This window comes from Moschus berezovskii, chromosome 12 (genome assembly GCF_049115385.1).
Source record: "Moschus berezovskii isolate FMDL1 chromosome 12, NW_MosBer_1.0, whole genome shotgun sequence".
NCBI lineage: Eukaryota > Metazoa > Chordata > Mammalia > Artiodactyla > Moschidae > Moschus > Moschus berezovskii.
In genome coordinates this window covers 19630067-19645784 of record NC_142471.1, presented here as the reverse complement: position 1 = coordinate 19645784, position 15718 = coordinate 19630067, and the positions used below count along the sequence as shown (strand labels likewise).

Below are 15718 nucleotides of genomic sequence, written 5' to 3'. Positions count from 1 at the left end.
GTTGGCCAAAAAATTCCTTCATTTTAAAAGTAAAACTAAGACACAATTTTTGTTTTCACCAAGAACTTTATTGAACAATGTTAATCACCATTTTGTTCCACTACCTTCTGCCAGTTTTCAGGCAACTTCATAATCCCATCTTCCCAAAACTTTATCCTTTTAAGCAAAGCAAACCGTTCCAGGTACCTGAACAGTCTTCCAGGGAATTGACATTTTTTTCCATTAAGAGAATTTTGTAAAGACCCAAATACGTGAAAATCCAAAGGTGCAACGTCTAGTGAGTACAGCGGATGAATCAGAACTTCCCAACCCAACCAAGCTGTCCCAGTTTTGCCTGATCATCAAAGAAACGTGATCTTGCAGTATCCTGATGGCAGATGATGCACTGTCTGTTGATTAATTCCCAGACACTATTTGTCGAGTGCTACTAACTGGGAGTAGTATGCTTGTTGGAATTGTTTGGTTTTCCAGAGGAGCTCATAATAGAGGACTCCCTTCCAATCCCACCATATCTACATCACCACCTTCTTTAGATGAAGACTGGCCTGAATTAAGTATGATTGGTGGTGGTTCATTTCGCTTGCCCCATGATCTCTTCTGTTCTACTTCATGGTACAGTATCCACTTTTCATCGCCTGTCACGTTGCCCATTTCTATTCTAAAAATGAATTTTTTCATTAAAGTAGAGAATCATGTGCAGAAGTACGGTCAAGGTTTTGCTTAACTTATTTAGAACTCAAAGAGAATAACATAATCAAACTGGTGCAACTGATTTTCAAATCTGAGTTGTATATTTTGAAATATGTTGGCTATCTCCTGCATGGTATAATGGTGATTGTTCTCAATGTCTTGATTTGATCACTATCAACTTCAACTCGTCTACCCAGCGAGAATCGCCAACTTCACAAACCTCTTTTGACACATTCCTTCAGTCAGAACATCTCCATACACTGCACAAATCTTTTTTTGCATTTCAGTTGCATTTTTACCTCTCTTGAAATAATAAAGCATAATGTTGAAAATATTTTCTTCCATTCTCAATATGAAAATTGCGACAAAAAAATCCACCAATTTTGATAACTTTTTTAAAATGCACACTGATGTACAGTTGTCACAATACAATCTAACAAAACTGTTTTGAGTGATGTTTAAAGACAACGAAGTGCTACCAGAACCAGCTTATGGAAAAAACCGAATAAACCTTTTGGCCAACCCAATACATTCTACTGATAGACTCAAATACAAAACCTAAAAACAAGATGAAACAGGAGTATTAAAAAGTGTGAATAAATGCTTCAAAGACCATGGAAAAGTAAAGTTAGTCTATTTAACATGTATGTTAGTGGAAATGCACAGAACAGGGTCCTGTGGAATATATCAAACTGCTCAAAGTAATGGGGCAGGGGGTGGGGGAAGGGAGACGGTAGAGGAAGAAAGGGAGGGTGTCTGACCAAGTGTTCATGTCAAAACATAGCATCTTATTTTTAAAAGTAAAATAGGCTAATAACAGTTTCATTATTGGCACAATCTTTTAAATCTCAACTTTTATAATGAAGGTTAGGCAAGCAAAGTATTCTGAGTCTAGGAAACTACAATACTGAGATGGACGATCAACAGAGAACAGAACTCTCATCCTATTTTAAGAAGCTAAGTTTATTTTTGGTTTCATCTGCACCGAGACAAAGGAAAAAAGGGACTTCTGCATGGTCACTTCATCTTACTGTCGTCCTGCTGGTTTCATCACTAGACATGTGAGCCCAACCCTATCCCCTCAGCCCAGTTGTCCCCATTCCCTCAGGAGATGCTGTTCATCCATATTTTTGTCTCTCTCCCAAGATAAACCAAGTGTATGCTTTAAACACACCCAGTGGCTTATACCCTCATGTTTCACTTACACCTTCCTCTTCTTCCCACTCCTGGGACATCACTGGACTCTGCAGAGAGGAGAGGAGAGGATCCAAGTACTGCTCTGCACTGGAGCACGGCTGCCTCCAGACTGAACACTGTCCCTGTGTGCCAGCCCACGAAGGCTGGGACATAGAGGCTCAGCGAATTCCTTGTTCTCTTCCACCATAGCTGTAGAGGTAGCTGACTACAAAAAACGAAGAAAATCTCTAACGTATCAAAGTAATTGTTTGACAGAATGTCTTCATGTTCAAAATTTCCAACACAGAAGCTGAACAAAACTTGCTTTTAACAAAGGTATAAAATACAATTACTTTATTGATTTATTACAATCAAATACTGCCGACTAGCATTACTTCCACTCGTGCATCATTAAAAACAAAAGGATATTTCCTTGATATTTTCAAATGATGCATTACACAATAAACAAAAAAAGTTAGAACTTAAAATGCACCCTGATTAATTATGTAAACTGGTAATTAAAAAAAAAGCATAACTAATAATTTGGTTCCTTTCTTCATAAATGGAAATTTAAATATTTCTCCTGATAGTCTTGAGGTTATCATTATGTTACGAGTAGTGCAAAGTGTGGCACACAGTTTCTTCTAGAAAGGTTAGTACACACCTTATTAGACAAAGGAAATGTGCATAACAAGATGCATACAGTCAATGCATGATAGAAAGCATGTTTCAAATACAAGGCAGCCCCTCGGGCAACCATATTATTTAGGTTTTGCATTATCATTTATGGCATTATAGATTACACATACTTTTATAAATTTTAACCCTGAAGATAAAAATAATTGTTGCTTGAAAAAAATTATTCCAGGTAGCCATTTGGTTTGTATCAGGAGAAAGTGAACCTCCAACAGTTCAGTATCTGCCAAGTCTGGAATCATTAACTTGAGTCAGTAAAACAGACACGCAACATGTTTCACAGTGACTGCTGCCAAGTCCTGTCAATGCCTCTTCTCTGCAGTATGCCTGGTGCAGCATCTCCGGGACTACCCTTGCACGTGGTTTTCCCTTTTTTATTTTTGCTGGATTATCTGTATTACCATATTATTCCCTCTCTTTACCTCTCCTATGGCCTTCCATTTTAATTATTCATAAATCCTTTCAGAAAATCCTCAGAGAGCTCCATGAGGGGAAGTTCTGGAGATGGGAAATCCAAGGGAGGAAGATTGGGTATTGGAATATCCTTGGCTTTCCCAGTGTTTGAGGCAAACTTCTGCCAGGTTGAAGAGGCTGTTGCAGTTTCTGAATGTGGTGGCAAGCTCCATAACTCTGACTTTTCTACAAAATCAGCATCTACATCAAGCTCCTTTTCTATTGGGCCTTTTAGAAGTCTGCCCTTTTCAGCCTTTAGCTGTTTATTCTCTCTCCGTAATCTTTCATTCTCAGCCACGAGGAATTCCACATGCCTCTTCAAATCTGCAATTTTGGTGGCCTGCTCCTCTATAATTGTTTTATCATCTTTTGGGGCTTTGCTTCCAATGCATGGCTCTGTTGGCTCCCTCTTCTGCTGAAGTAAAAATAGTAGTGTGTCTGGATCCCTGTCAAAGACCCCCTGAATTTCAGGCAAGTGTTTCTCTGTGGAAGGGCTGTACTTCTGAGAGAGCAGGGGGCTCTGGCTGTCTGCATCCTCAGCGGAGGGTCTGTGAGGTGCCTGAAGTTGGGCAGCTGCATCCTTGTCTGTGCTCTGCTGGGCTTTCAGTCTGTCCTCCCGCTTTGCCCTCTTCCACCTCTCCTGGATGAGGAGGAGCTGTTTCATGTGGCTGTCCCTTTGCAGTTCCAGTGATAAGTGAGCCTATTACACAGAAAGAAAGGTATAATTTAACATTTTTTTAAAGTCTCTTTAGTAATATCCAGTAAATGCTATTCTAGTATCTTCCTTTCTGAATAAGCCAGTATCACTTGAATTTTTAAAATTTATACTATGTTTGCAATTCCATAGAATGCCAAACATTTTCCAAAATAATAGTCTTTCTAGGTAAGCTACCATCTTTATTCATAAACAAAACACTGTTCAAGAAGTAACAGTAAGTCCTATTCCAATTCCAAATCAACACACTGAATTGTACCTTTTTAAAATGTGACTCAGCCCTCTATTTGTACTCAGCTTAAAATTAGAAAATTTCCAGTTTGGACTTCTATTCTACAACTAGCTAAAGTCTATCAACAAGGGTTCAATGCATGTCTATATTACATGGTTAACACAAGCAGTTCTGGTCAAAAGGAAGTACACAGAAAGGAACACAACTTCTACAGAATTGGTATTTTTTCCCATCACTGAAATCCCCTCATCTCCTTAAGTCAATTAAAGATTTACCAAATAACTCCTATGTATCTGCCACTTTTATTATCAGGAAATCACCTTTGGTTGAAGATTTAGCTTTGTATAAAGGCATTTTAAAACCCTAGACAGGCCCTCCCCAAACACAGAAGACAATGTAAAGCCACTGGTGAAATAAAAGTGCCAGAACCGCTTAGGAGTTCAGGAAAAGACAGGTCTGGATTTAAATCATCTTTGACAAGCAAAGGAAAGGCCAACTGGTTTCCCCTTGGCCAGGCCAGCTTGCTTACTGTGAGCTAAATATCAGAAAAGGCATTAAGAGGGGTCTCTAAAAGACACATGGCAATCTAAGGTCTATGAGAAAACCCTAGGAAAAAAAGGACAAGCAGTTTCTGCATGCCATCAGCAGCAATTTAAATTTTTATTTTATATTGGAGTATAGTTGATTTACAAAGTTTTATTAGTCTCATGTGTACAGTAAAGTGAATCAGTTACAAATATCCATATATCTACTCTTCCAGATTCTTTTCCCATACAGGTCATTATAGAGTATTGAGTAGAGGTCCTTGTGCTGTGAAGTACGTCTTTGTTGATTATCTATTTTATATATAGAATTATATGTATGTCAATTCATTTAGTTTTAATTTCCTTTCTGAAAAACTAATCTGTTCCCCATTTTATGTATTTTTGACTGCAGTGTTTTGGGAGGAGCCATGTTTCCCTTCAAGAACTTTATTTTATACACAATTCAAGTCTCCACAAGAAAACGTTTCTAACCCTTGCTGGAAATATTAAAAGTGTCTTACCTGCTCAGACTGTGTTAGCTTCATGGCTTCAGAAAGATATGCTGGTTTAAAAAAAAAAAAGGCACATTAATATATGTTATCATTTTGTTATTAAAAGATCAAAGTAAGAGTTTTATAATACTCTTCCTATGACAAAGAGGACTGGTCTTAGAAGCAATTCTGCTACTACACAATTATCCTATTCCTGAAAAGGATTTTTTAAAAAAGGATTCTTAACTTCCCCAAAAAGGGGATCAGTGGTAACCAAATGGAGATATCCCATACTTCACCTGGAGGAGCTGGTTCTTTTAAATCACTGTAGATTTCACAATTAAGGAAGTAAAGATGACATAATCAGAAAAACAGAATTGGGGAAGATTAAAATTATATAAAAACCTATCAAAATCCTATTATATTCACAGAAATATCAAGATATTGACTATTAATGACTTTTTTTACCCACATGAATACCCAGACTATCATTCTGGCATCCTACAAAACCATTTTATTGAATTGTTTCTAAGTTATATCATCAGCCTACTATGAACTTGGTAAAGTCCAAAGAACTCACTGACATTTATGAATAAGCAACTGCAGGCAGTATTATGAAGTTTATGAAAATGAGCTAGCTGCTGGAAAGCATGGAGCCATGTTTCCCTTCAAGAGCTCATGATGCATTAGTGAACTATACTCCCAGCCCTTTCCCATTTTATCTTTCTGTGGAGATTATATTTTGTTGTATTCCTCTGTAAGCCCTTTTATAGCTTGTCTGGAACAAGATGGAGTATAAATAACAAGTAATATTAGCAACAGTGAAAATAACAAGTAGTATTAGTAACAGGTTGTGTCCAATTAATCCTCATTTTTATCTCTTCCTCACTATAAACTTTTTGGCATCTCTCACACATTAAGCTCCTTCTCGTCTTTTTGCTGACACTACAGGCATTGCTTTCTGTCTGCTCTTAATCCAAATATTTTAATGATTTTCTAAGTTCATGACTTGGAACTACTGTCTGCCAGGTTCTATCACAGTCTTTAAGACAGACTAACTGGGTGTTCCCTCTCCATCAAAAAACAGAGTTGGTTACACAGCCTTTGCTCCACCCATATTAAATTTTTTTTCCTCAACTTTCTTTTACTCCTATATTAAGTCTGTATAACTGCATACAGACCATTTCTTTTCCTTTTCTTCATGTTTAAGTCTGTTGAGACATTCTATTTCTTGCTATGATAGTGTGGATAAATCTCCCTAGACATCCCTCCCATTCCCTCGGCATATATCTGTCTCCCTGTATGAACTATGGTTTGCTTTACATTCAGTTTCTTAACAAATGAAAGTGTCACAAAACTATGCTTAACCCAAACGGAATACCTCCCTTTGTAGAATCCTGAAACTATTACATGACAGAAGACACCCAAGGACACTGAGTTCCCAAACAGCAGAGAACTCAACAAGAGTCACACTGTCATTTAAAAGATGTACTCAATGTCATTTTAAAACCTGAGCCTTTAAAAGAAAAAAAAAATTATTTAAAAAAATTATTTTAATTGGAGGACAATGACAATATTGTGGTGGTGGTTTTTAATCTGTTTGCATGGTAATGAATTTGCTCCACAGCCAGAACAGGAACAAGTGCCCACCATGACAAAAATGTCAGTAGAGAAAACTCATCTCGGAAAATCTAACAATGTGGTTAAACTCCTTCCTTCAGTCATGATACAAGGCTAATATTTAAAGTAAATACCAAGTAGATGATAAGGAAAAGGAATTAAGAATATCTGAAGAATCTATTACTTTTTAATAACAACTACTACTATCATGAATCTGTTGAGCTGCCACAGCCTATCCGCACACACACAGCGCTGACTGCACACATACACACAACACTGACTCTGAACAACAAAGACTGATGTGCTCCGAAGCATTTTTGTGACACTACAGTCTCAGGAGAAGGTTCAGGTCAAGATCTATTTTCAAGTACATATAAACACACACTCTCAAGTCTGTTCATCTTCTGAAAAATTCACTGTGAGTTCTAAACATTGTTAACGGTTGTTACTAACTTCCCATTTAAGCTTTTGCCCTTTTTGATGTCTGTGAAAGAAAATAAATCCACTTAGAGAGTGGACTGCATAAGACTGACAAGGGACAGTTACAGCACCCAGTTGCAGCTGCTAAGCAAGGATTTAAAGCAAGAGTCCTCTAACAGTGGTGAATTCTTGGTAGTTTATATCTTCTTTAACTTTTTTTTCAATATAGGGTGGTAAAAATAAGTACATCTCCTCCTCCTCCCTACCCCGTCAGATTTAGATGGCTTTTTCTGTCTGAGTTTGGTATCTCAGCTGATCAGGTAACCTCTACACATTCACAAAGCATTATCAGAACAGTGCCAAGCACGGAGGACATGAGTCCTTAGCGCTGCAGTCTCAGAATCTCCTCTGCTCTTCAAATGAGGCCCCTTCTGCGAGTCAATTCTCTCACTTCAAGCTTTTGTTCCCAACTTTTGTTCCCAACACTCCTCAGATGACGCCCTTCCCCTGGTGTGTGTCTAACATGATTTCCAAACACTAAGTTGCTTACTCTCAGCATATATTTACATCCACACCTCCCAAAACAGCTCTGTTCAAGCCTAGATGTGAAGTCAATTTAGAAAACAGAGTTAATCCCTCCACATTAATTCTCCAACTAGCATTATATTCACAACTCTACTCTGAAACACAACACAAGGCTATTTCCAAACAAGTCTAAACTCCAAATCAAATCGGCTGGGTGGGATTAAGTAATCACACTTATAAGTTGTACCTCCGAAATTAAGAGCTAATGGAATCCAACAGACTGCCTTTATCTTTTCTACCCCTGAGAAAGTCACAGAATTTAGATAAAGAGAAAGGGGGAGAGGTGTTTAAAGCCTAGCATTAATTTTAAGTCTTCCAATGAAGACAGGAATATAGACGAGGAATGAAAGAAACTTCCCTCCCAAGCAGGAAGGGAAGATCCCACGTGCTGCTGAGCACCTAAGCCGGCAAGCCACGACCGAGCCCAGGTTGCGCATGCCACTACTGAGGCCCGTGTGCCCTCGACCCTGTGCTCTGCGACAGGAGAAGCCGTCACCACGAGACACTGGGGCACTGCAACAAAGACCCAGCACAGCCAAAAATAAAATTAATAAATAAACCTTAAAAAAAAAAATTATGCCTTTTATATACTCAGAATATCCTACTGATCAGAGACCCTGCTTTGGGAAAGCAAGTGTTCTCCTTTCTTGCTGCAAGTAATAAATACTTCCTTCTCTGGGGGAAAAAAAGAATATTCTACCAATCAACACACAATCCATGCTGTGAGGCATGGCCAAGTAGTGATAATAATAAATTAAAAACCACAAAGGTTTATGGGATATATACAATGTGCTCAGCCCTACAGCTGAAGGATACACTTCAGGGGCAAAACGAACTCTTCAAAAGTAAGACTTGAAATTCTCCCTCAAAATTACTGACTTGTAGGCAAAAATCACTGACACAGAAGGACTCTTCTAAACCAGTCTCCACTGTGCTGTCTGTATTTCAGCAGTAAGGCAACACAGGAGAAGATTCTGCCAGGAAAAAACAGGACACTGATTATGGTACTGACCTCAGGGAAAGGAAGTGCCTTTCTCTAGCAGGAAGACTACAGGGCCTGCTCAAAGAATGGTGGCCACACCGATTTTGGATGTACCACTCCCACTTCTAAGCTTTTAGCTTTGTTACTCGGCCAACAGAAGCCAGTCTGTACAAAACAGACCCTGGAGAGCTATTTCTGAGTCCAACATACACTAAGTTTTATGACTGGGATAAAATAAGGTGTTTGAAAGGAATCCAGTAATTCTAAATATCATACCTAAAAGAAGGTCATCAGCGGCATGATACTATAAGCATGAATGTATAGATGAAACATTCAGAAGGGAAGCTAAAGAAAGACCACAGGAAAGGGTTTCGAGGGGTTTCCATTATCAGCACCTTAGGAAACAGAAACTCAGTGAAAATTAATTGGCTGGAATTAAATCAGTTATTAATTCCAGAACCCAAAATGGCTAAATATTTGAAATCCAAACTCCTCTATAATAACTAAGATGAACTGACAGACACTTACTGCAATCACTTCTGTCTCGGGAGAATCTTCCAGCTCAGAAAGTTGTGTCCAGGAATCATTTACCAATAAGGCATATCCAATTTCCATGATTTAGAAAGACTAGGCTAAGAGGAGCTGGAAAATCTAACACACTCACTTGAAAAATATTCCAAGCTGTGTTCCAGTGGGTCAGTAGTGTCAGTGTGGTATACATGCAGGGCAATAACACATCATTACTCTTGTGACTTTCATCCTAAACACTATGTTGAGAGATACCGGAAAAAAGAAACTGCCCAGCAGTTTCAGACTCAGTACTATGTAAAAAGAATACTCACCTGCAGCCTTTTTGTGACAAGAAATAGCCTCTTCGTATTTCCCTGCAGCTAACAAACGATCTGCTCGTCTGCTCTGTTGATGGGCCTAGAAGACAAACATTCCTGAGTTCTTTACTTAAAAAAAACAAACCTTTTAAGACAGTAATGCTGTTTGTTGCCACATGTGCCAAACCATTACAACTCTATCTGAAACTGGGGAAATCTAATGTGTAGTATCTGAAAGGACTGGTAACTTCTTTCAACTCTACTGATAAACTATCAAATCTAATACCAGGCACTAACTCCTTCAAGGTGCTCACATTCGTCAGAGATTAACCAAGTGTTAAAATCAGATTGTTACTCAAAATGTATACTTTGTTGTTTCTTAACTCATTCTTCCTTTTCAACATTAAAGTTACTATTTACATTTTAAAAACTCATACATTATACAGTTGAGGAATTAATGATACCAATATTTAATATTACGGTGGATATTTTATCAGGTACAACTCACCTGAACAAGAAACTCAGAAGTACTGAACGCATGTGGATTAACTAAGTAGTCACTTGTCTTCTTACATCTGTGTTACATTTAAGAATTATTACAATTCTCTGAAATGTGTTTCATCTCTTACAAAAGGAGCTCCCTAGACTCACAGCAGTCATGTGTCTTACATTAAGTTATATAGGGAGCAGGCAGGGAGAAAGAATTGGAAGTCTTCCAACTAGGTTAATGTTTTCCTCACTAACAAACTCACAGACAATTTAACAAAGCTAGTCAAAGTGAAAAAAGCACTATACACGTATGTTCATAGCAGCATTATTCACAGTAGTCAAAAAGAGAAAGTAACCTAAGCATCAATAGAAAAATGAACAAACTGTGGGATATATGTACAGTGTAAAATTAGCCTGAAGAGAGAGGAAACTGACACATGCTGTAACATGGATGGACGTTAAGGACTTTAAGCTAATAATGAAATATAAAATGAGCCACTTAAAAAAAAACAAATACTGTATGATCCGACTTATGAGGTATCTGTGCTCAGTCTTTCAGTCATGTCTTGACTCTTTGTGCCCCATGGACTGTAGGCTCCTCCAGGCTCCTCTGTCCATGAGATTCTTCAGGCAAGAATACTGGAGTGGGTTGCCATTCCCTTCTCCAGGGATCCTCCAGCCCGGGATTGAACCCTCATCTCCTATGTCAGCAGGCTGATTCTTTACCACTGAGATATCTGGGAAGCCCAAAACATAGTTCAGTTCAGTTCAGTCGCTCAGTCATGTCCGACTCTTTGCGACCCCATGAATCACAGCACGCCAGGCCTCCCTGTCCATCACCAACTCCCGGAGTTCACTCAAACTCATGTCCATCGAGTCAGTGATGCCATCCAGCCATCTCATTCTCTGTCGTCCCCTTCTCCTCCCGCCCCAAACCTTTCCCAGCATCAGAGTCTTTCCCAGTGAGTCAACTCATCGCATGAGGTGGCCAAAGTATTGCAGTTTCAGCTTTAGCATCAGTCCCTCCAATGAACACCCAGGATTGATCTCCTTTAGAATGGACTGGTTGGATCTCCTTGCAGTCCAAGGGACTCTCAAGAGTCTTCTCCAGCACCACAGTTCAAAAGCACCAATTCTTCGGCGATCAGCTTTCTTCACAGTCCAACTCTCACATCCATACATGACCACAGGAAAAACCATAGCCTTGACTAGACAGACCTTGGTTGGCAAAGTAATGTCTCTGCTTTTTAATATACTATCAAGGTTGGTCATAACTTTCCTTCCAAAGAGTAAGCGTCTTTCAATTTTCTGGCTGCAATCAGCAACTGCAGTGATTTTGGACCCCAAAAAAATAAAGTCTGACACTGTTTCCACTGTTTTTCCATCTATTTCCCATGAAGTGATGGGACCAGATGCCATGATCTTTGTTTTCTGAATGTTGAGCTTCAAGTCAACCTTTTCACTCTCCTCTTTCACTTTCATCAAGAGGCTTTTGAGTTCCTCTTCACTTTCTGCCATAAGGGTGGTGTCATCTGCATATCTGAGGTTATTGATATTTCTCCCAGCAATCTTGACTCCAGCTTGTGCTTCTTCCAGCCCAGCGTTCCTCATGATGTACTCTGCATAGAAGTTAAATAAGCAGGGTGACAATATACAACCTTGACGTACTCCTTTTCCTATTTGGAACCAGTCTGTTGTTCCATGTACAGTTCTGACTGTTGCTTCCTGACCTGCATACAGGTTTCTCAAGAGGCAGGTCAGGTGGTCTGGGATTCCCATCTCTTTCAGAATGTTCCACAGTTTATTGTGATCCACACAGTCAGAGGCTTTGGCATAGTCAATGAAGCAGAAATAGATGTTTTTCTGGAACTCTCTTGCTTTCTCCATGATCCAGCGGATGTTGGCAATTTGATCTCTGGTGCCTCTGCCTTTTCTAAAACCTGCTTGAACATCTGGGAGTTCACGGGTCACATATTGCTGAAGCCTGGCTTGGAGAATTTTGAGCATGACTTTACTAGCGTGTGAGATGAGTGCAATTGTGCGGTAGTCTGAGCATTCTTTGGCATTGCCTTTCTTTGGGATTGGAATGAAGACTGACCTCTTCCAGTCCTGTGGCCACTGCTGAGTTTTCCAAATTTGCTGGCATATTGAGTGCAGCACTTTCACAGCATCATCTTTCAGGATTTGAAATAGCTCAACTGGAATTCCATCACCTCCATTAGCTTTGTTTGTAGTGATGCTTTCTAAGGCCCACTTGACTTCACATTCCAAGATGTCTGGCTCTAGGTCAGTGATCACGTTATCATGACTATCTTGGTCGTGAAGATCTTTTTTGTACAGTTCTTCTGTGTATTCTTGCCACCTCTTCTTAATATCTTCTGCTTCTGTTAGGTCCATACCATTTCTGTCCTTTATCGAGCCCATCTTTGCATGAAATGTTCCCTTGGAATCTCTAATTTTCTTGAAGAGATTTCTTGTTTTTCCTATTATGTTGTTTTCCTCGATTTCTTTGCACTGATCACTGAGGAAGGCTTTCTTATCTCTCCTTGCTATGCTTTGGAACTCTGCATTCAGATGCTTATATCTTTCCTTTTCTCCTTTGCTTTTCGCTTCTCTTCTTTTCACAGCTATTTGTAAGGCCTCCTCAGACAGCCATTTTGCTTTCTTGCATTTCTTTTCCATGGGGATGGTCTTGGTCCCTGTCTCCTGTACAATGTCACAAACCTCCGTCCAGAGTTCATCAGGCACTCTATCTATCAGATCTAGTCCCTTAAATCTATTTCTCATTTCCACTGTATAATCATAAGGAATCTGATTTAGGTCATATCTGAATGGTCTAGTGGTTTTCCCTACTTTCTTCAATTTCAGTCTGAATTTGGCATATTTAAAGTAGTCAAATTCATGAAGCCTGAAAGCAGAATGGTGGTTGCCAGAGACCAGGGGAAAGAAAAGTGGGATGTTCTCATTCAATGGGTGTAGTTTCATTTTTACAAGATGAAAAAGTTCTGGACATCTGCGGCACAAAAATGTGAATATTCTTAACACTACTCAACTGTACATTTAAAAATTATAGATGGCAAATTTGGGAGATCCCTGATGGTCCAGTGGTTAGGAATCGGTGCTTTCACTGCCATGGCCCAGGTTCAATCCCTGGCCAGGGAACTGAGATCCCATAACCCACATGGCATGGTCAAAAATTTTTTTAATTAAAAAAAATCAGAGATGGAAAATAGTATGTTCTCTGTACTTTACCTTAGTGTTTTTGTTTTCAACAGCAAAAATCAAATCTGTGTCAGGTGTAAAATGATTCATCTTGAATGCTTTTCAAAAAATGTGCCACTGATGCCTCATAAAAACATTTCAGAGGATCACTTCTGTAACTGAGATTAGAAATATTCTAAGCATGCTTACAAATCATGCTCAGTGGAAAACAGGTGAAGACAAAAGCAGGCAACAGTACACTTCTAGCAATGCATGCTGTTTACATTTCTCCTGTTTCTATTTTAGTAAGGAAGAAGCAACACTTTTAGAAACAAGATTATTCTTCCAATTGTTTCAAAGGCTTCTTACTCTTCAAACAGTAAACAAACTTTATCTCTAAGCTTCAATTCATTCCTTAAAAAAAAAGGCGGGCAGGGGGAGGTGCGGGTAACAAGAAATGACTACGGGCTGAAAATAATTTCAACCATAGAGTCTTGGACTGAAGAAAAAAAAACATGTTCTGAACACAAGAACATTAGATAATATCCAGAAATGATAGAGATCTTTGGGAAGAGAACGTACATGATGAAGAAAACTAGGTTACGACCAACATGATTTCTCCAAGAAATGTATTCTGAGTATAGCTAAAGAAAGTGACACTCAGGATCTAGGTAGGGGGAACAAATGAAAGAATCAGCACATGCCTTTACCTTTCTAGGCTTTGAAAGAAGCCCTCCAGAAGAGACAGTGTTCTCTGGAATCCAAAAGTACTTTCTAACTTGGATGGCACAGTGTGGGCAAAGCCCTACGAACCTGGGGCACTGGGCACAAGTCCTCACTCTCCCACCAAAACCAGCCAAATTATCTGGGCCCTCAGGGTCTGTTTCCTCACTTGTAAAATGATGGAGTTAGACCACATCTGTGCTTCTCAAATTTTAACTGAATCTGACTCCCCTGCGGAATACATGTAGACTCTTCTTCAGTAGGACCTCAGATTCCACCAGTAAAGCTAGACCCACAGGTTCCCAGACACACTTGAGAAGTAGGGATGAGATGCTCTCTGGGGTTACCTCATTCTAACACTGTGTCTTTAGTTTCTGTCCAATGACATCAATCCCTTTCTACCTTGGACCATATTTCTGAAGCTCCCTAGTTAAACTTCAGGTTTCACAATAAGAGAATATCTTTTCTTTCTCATATCCTTTTTCAATATGGTTTATTACAGGATACTGAATATATTTCCCTGTGTTATACAGGTGGCCCTTGTTGGTTATCTTCTTTATATACTATAGTCTATGTCTGCTAATCCCAAGTTGCCCCACCCCATTTCCCCTTTGCTAACTATAAGTTTTCTGTGAGACTGTTTGTTTCACAGAAAAGTTCATTTGTGTCATATTTTAAACACCACATGTACGTGACCTCACATGGTATTTGTCTTTCTCTGACTTACTTCACTTGTTATAACCTCCAGGCCCAACCATGTTGCTACAAATGGCAACATTTCATTTATTTCATTTTTTGTGGCTGAGTAACATTCCAGGTGTATTATCCATTCACCTGTCCATGAACCTGTTTCCATGTGTGGGGTATTCTAATAGTGCTGCTGTGAAAATAGGTGTGCATGTATCTTTTTAAATTGGAGCTGTGTCTGGATATATGCACAGGAGTGAGACTGCTGGATCATATGTATAGCTGTTTTTAGTTTAAGGAACTCCAAAACTGTATTCCCACCAACTTACATTCCCACCAACAGTGTAGAATTCCATTTCCCACACTCTCACCAGCATTTTTAATTTGTAGAATTTTTTAAAACGATGGTCATTCTGACTGATGTGAGGTGGTATCTCATTGTAGTTTTGATTTGAATTTCTCTAATAATTAGTGATGTTGAACATCTTTTCATGTGCCTACTGGCCATCTGTATATCTTTGAAGAAATGTCTACTTGGGTCTTCTGCCCATTTTTAATTCAGTTGTTTGTTTTTTGTTACGAGCTGTTAGAATATTTTGGAAATTAAGCCCCTGTCAGTCACACAGCTTGCAAATATTTTCTCCCATTCTGTAGGCTTTTTGTTTAAGGCTTGCTTTGCAATGCAAAGCTTGTACGTTTGATTAGGTCCCATTTGTTTATTTCTGCTTTTATTTCTATTGCCTTGGGAGACTACCCTAGGAAAACACTGCCATGATTTATGTCAGAGAATGTTTTGCCTATGTTCTTTCCTATAAGTTTAATGTTGTCAAGTCTTTAAGCCATTTTGAGTTTATTTCTGTCTACAGTATGAAATAAACTTTTTTTTTTTTTCATTTCAAAACCAGAGAAACCAAAACTTCTCAAGTGATAAGACCAGGACCTCATGGCTCTTCCAACTCCCCTAAAACTTCTCCATGTAAAATCCAATCTCTGATCACTCTGCCAATTTAGGAGTTACATCTCATTTTAAAACACATACCTATTCTAGTTCTCTGGCACATGGGCAATCAAATTCCCTTTTAAAATACAGGTCCTACACCAAATTCTTGTTAGTTCAGTTCAGTTGCTCAGTCGTGTCCAACTCTTTGTGACCCCATGAATCACAGCACGCCAGGCCTCCTTGTCCATCACCAAGTCCTGGAGTTCA

The 15718-nt window shown here is 39.1% G+C and overlaps 1 protein-coding gene across 2 annotated transcripts in view; it reads right to left on the bottom strand.

The window, feature by feature from the left end:
* Positions 1 to 2131: 2131 nt before the first annotated feature.
* NRBF2 (nuclear receptor binding factor 2) overlaps positions 2132 to 15718 on the bottom strand; it is a 34409-nt gene continuing 20822 nt past the window's right edge. Inside the window, exons 2-4 of one of the 2 annotated variants that reach the window (XM_055425641.2) lie at positions 9427 to 9511; positions 5008 to 5048; positions 2132 to 3715 (exon numbers count right to left, since the gene is read on the bottom strand). In XM_055425641.2, the coding sequence (XP_055281616.2) occupies positions 3005 to 3715; positions 5008 to 5048; positions 9427 to 9511 (837 nt within the window). In that variant the 3' untranslated portion in view covers positions 2132 to 3004. The remainder of the gene's footprint in view (positions 3716 to 5007; positions 5049 to 9426; positions 9512 to 15718) is intronic. The other variant, XM_088841919.1, reaches the window with a different exon arrangement.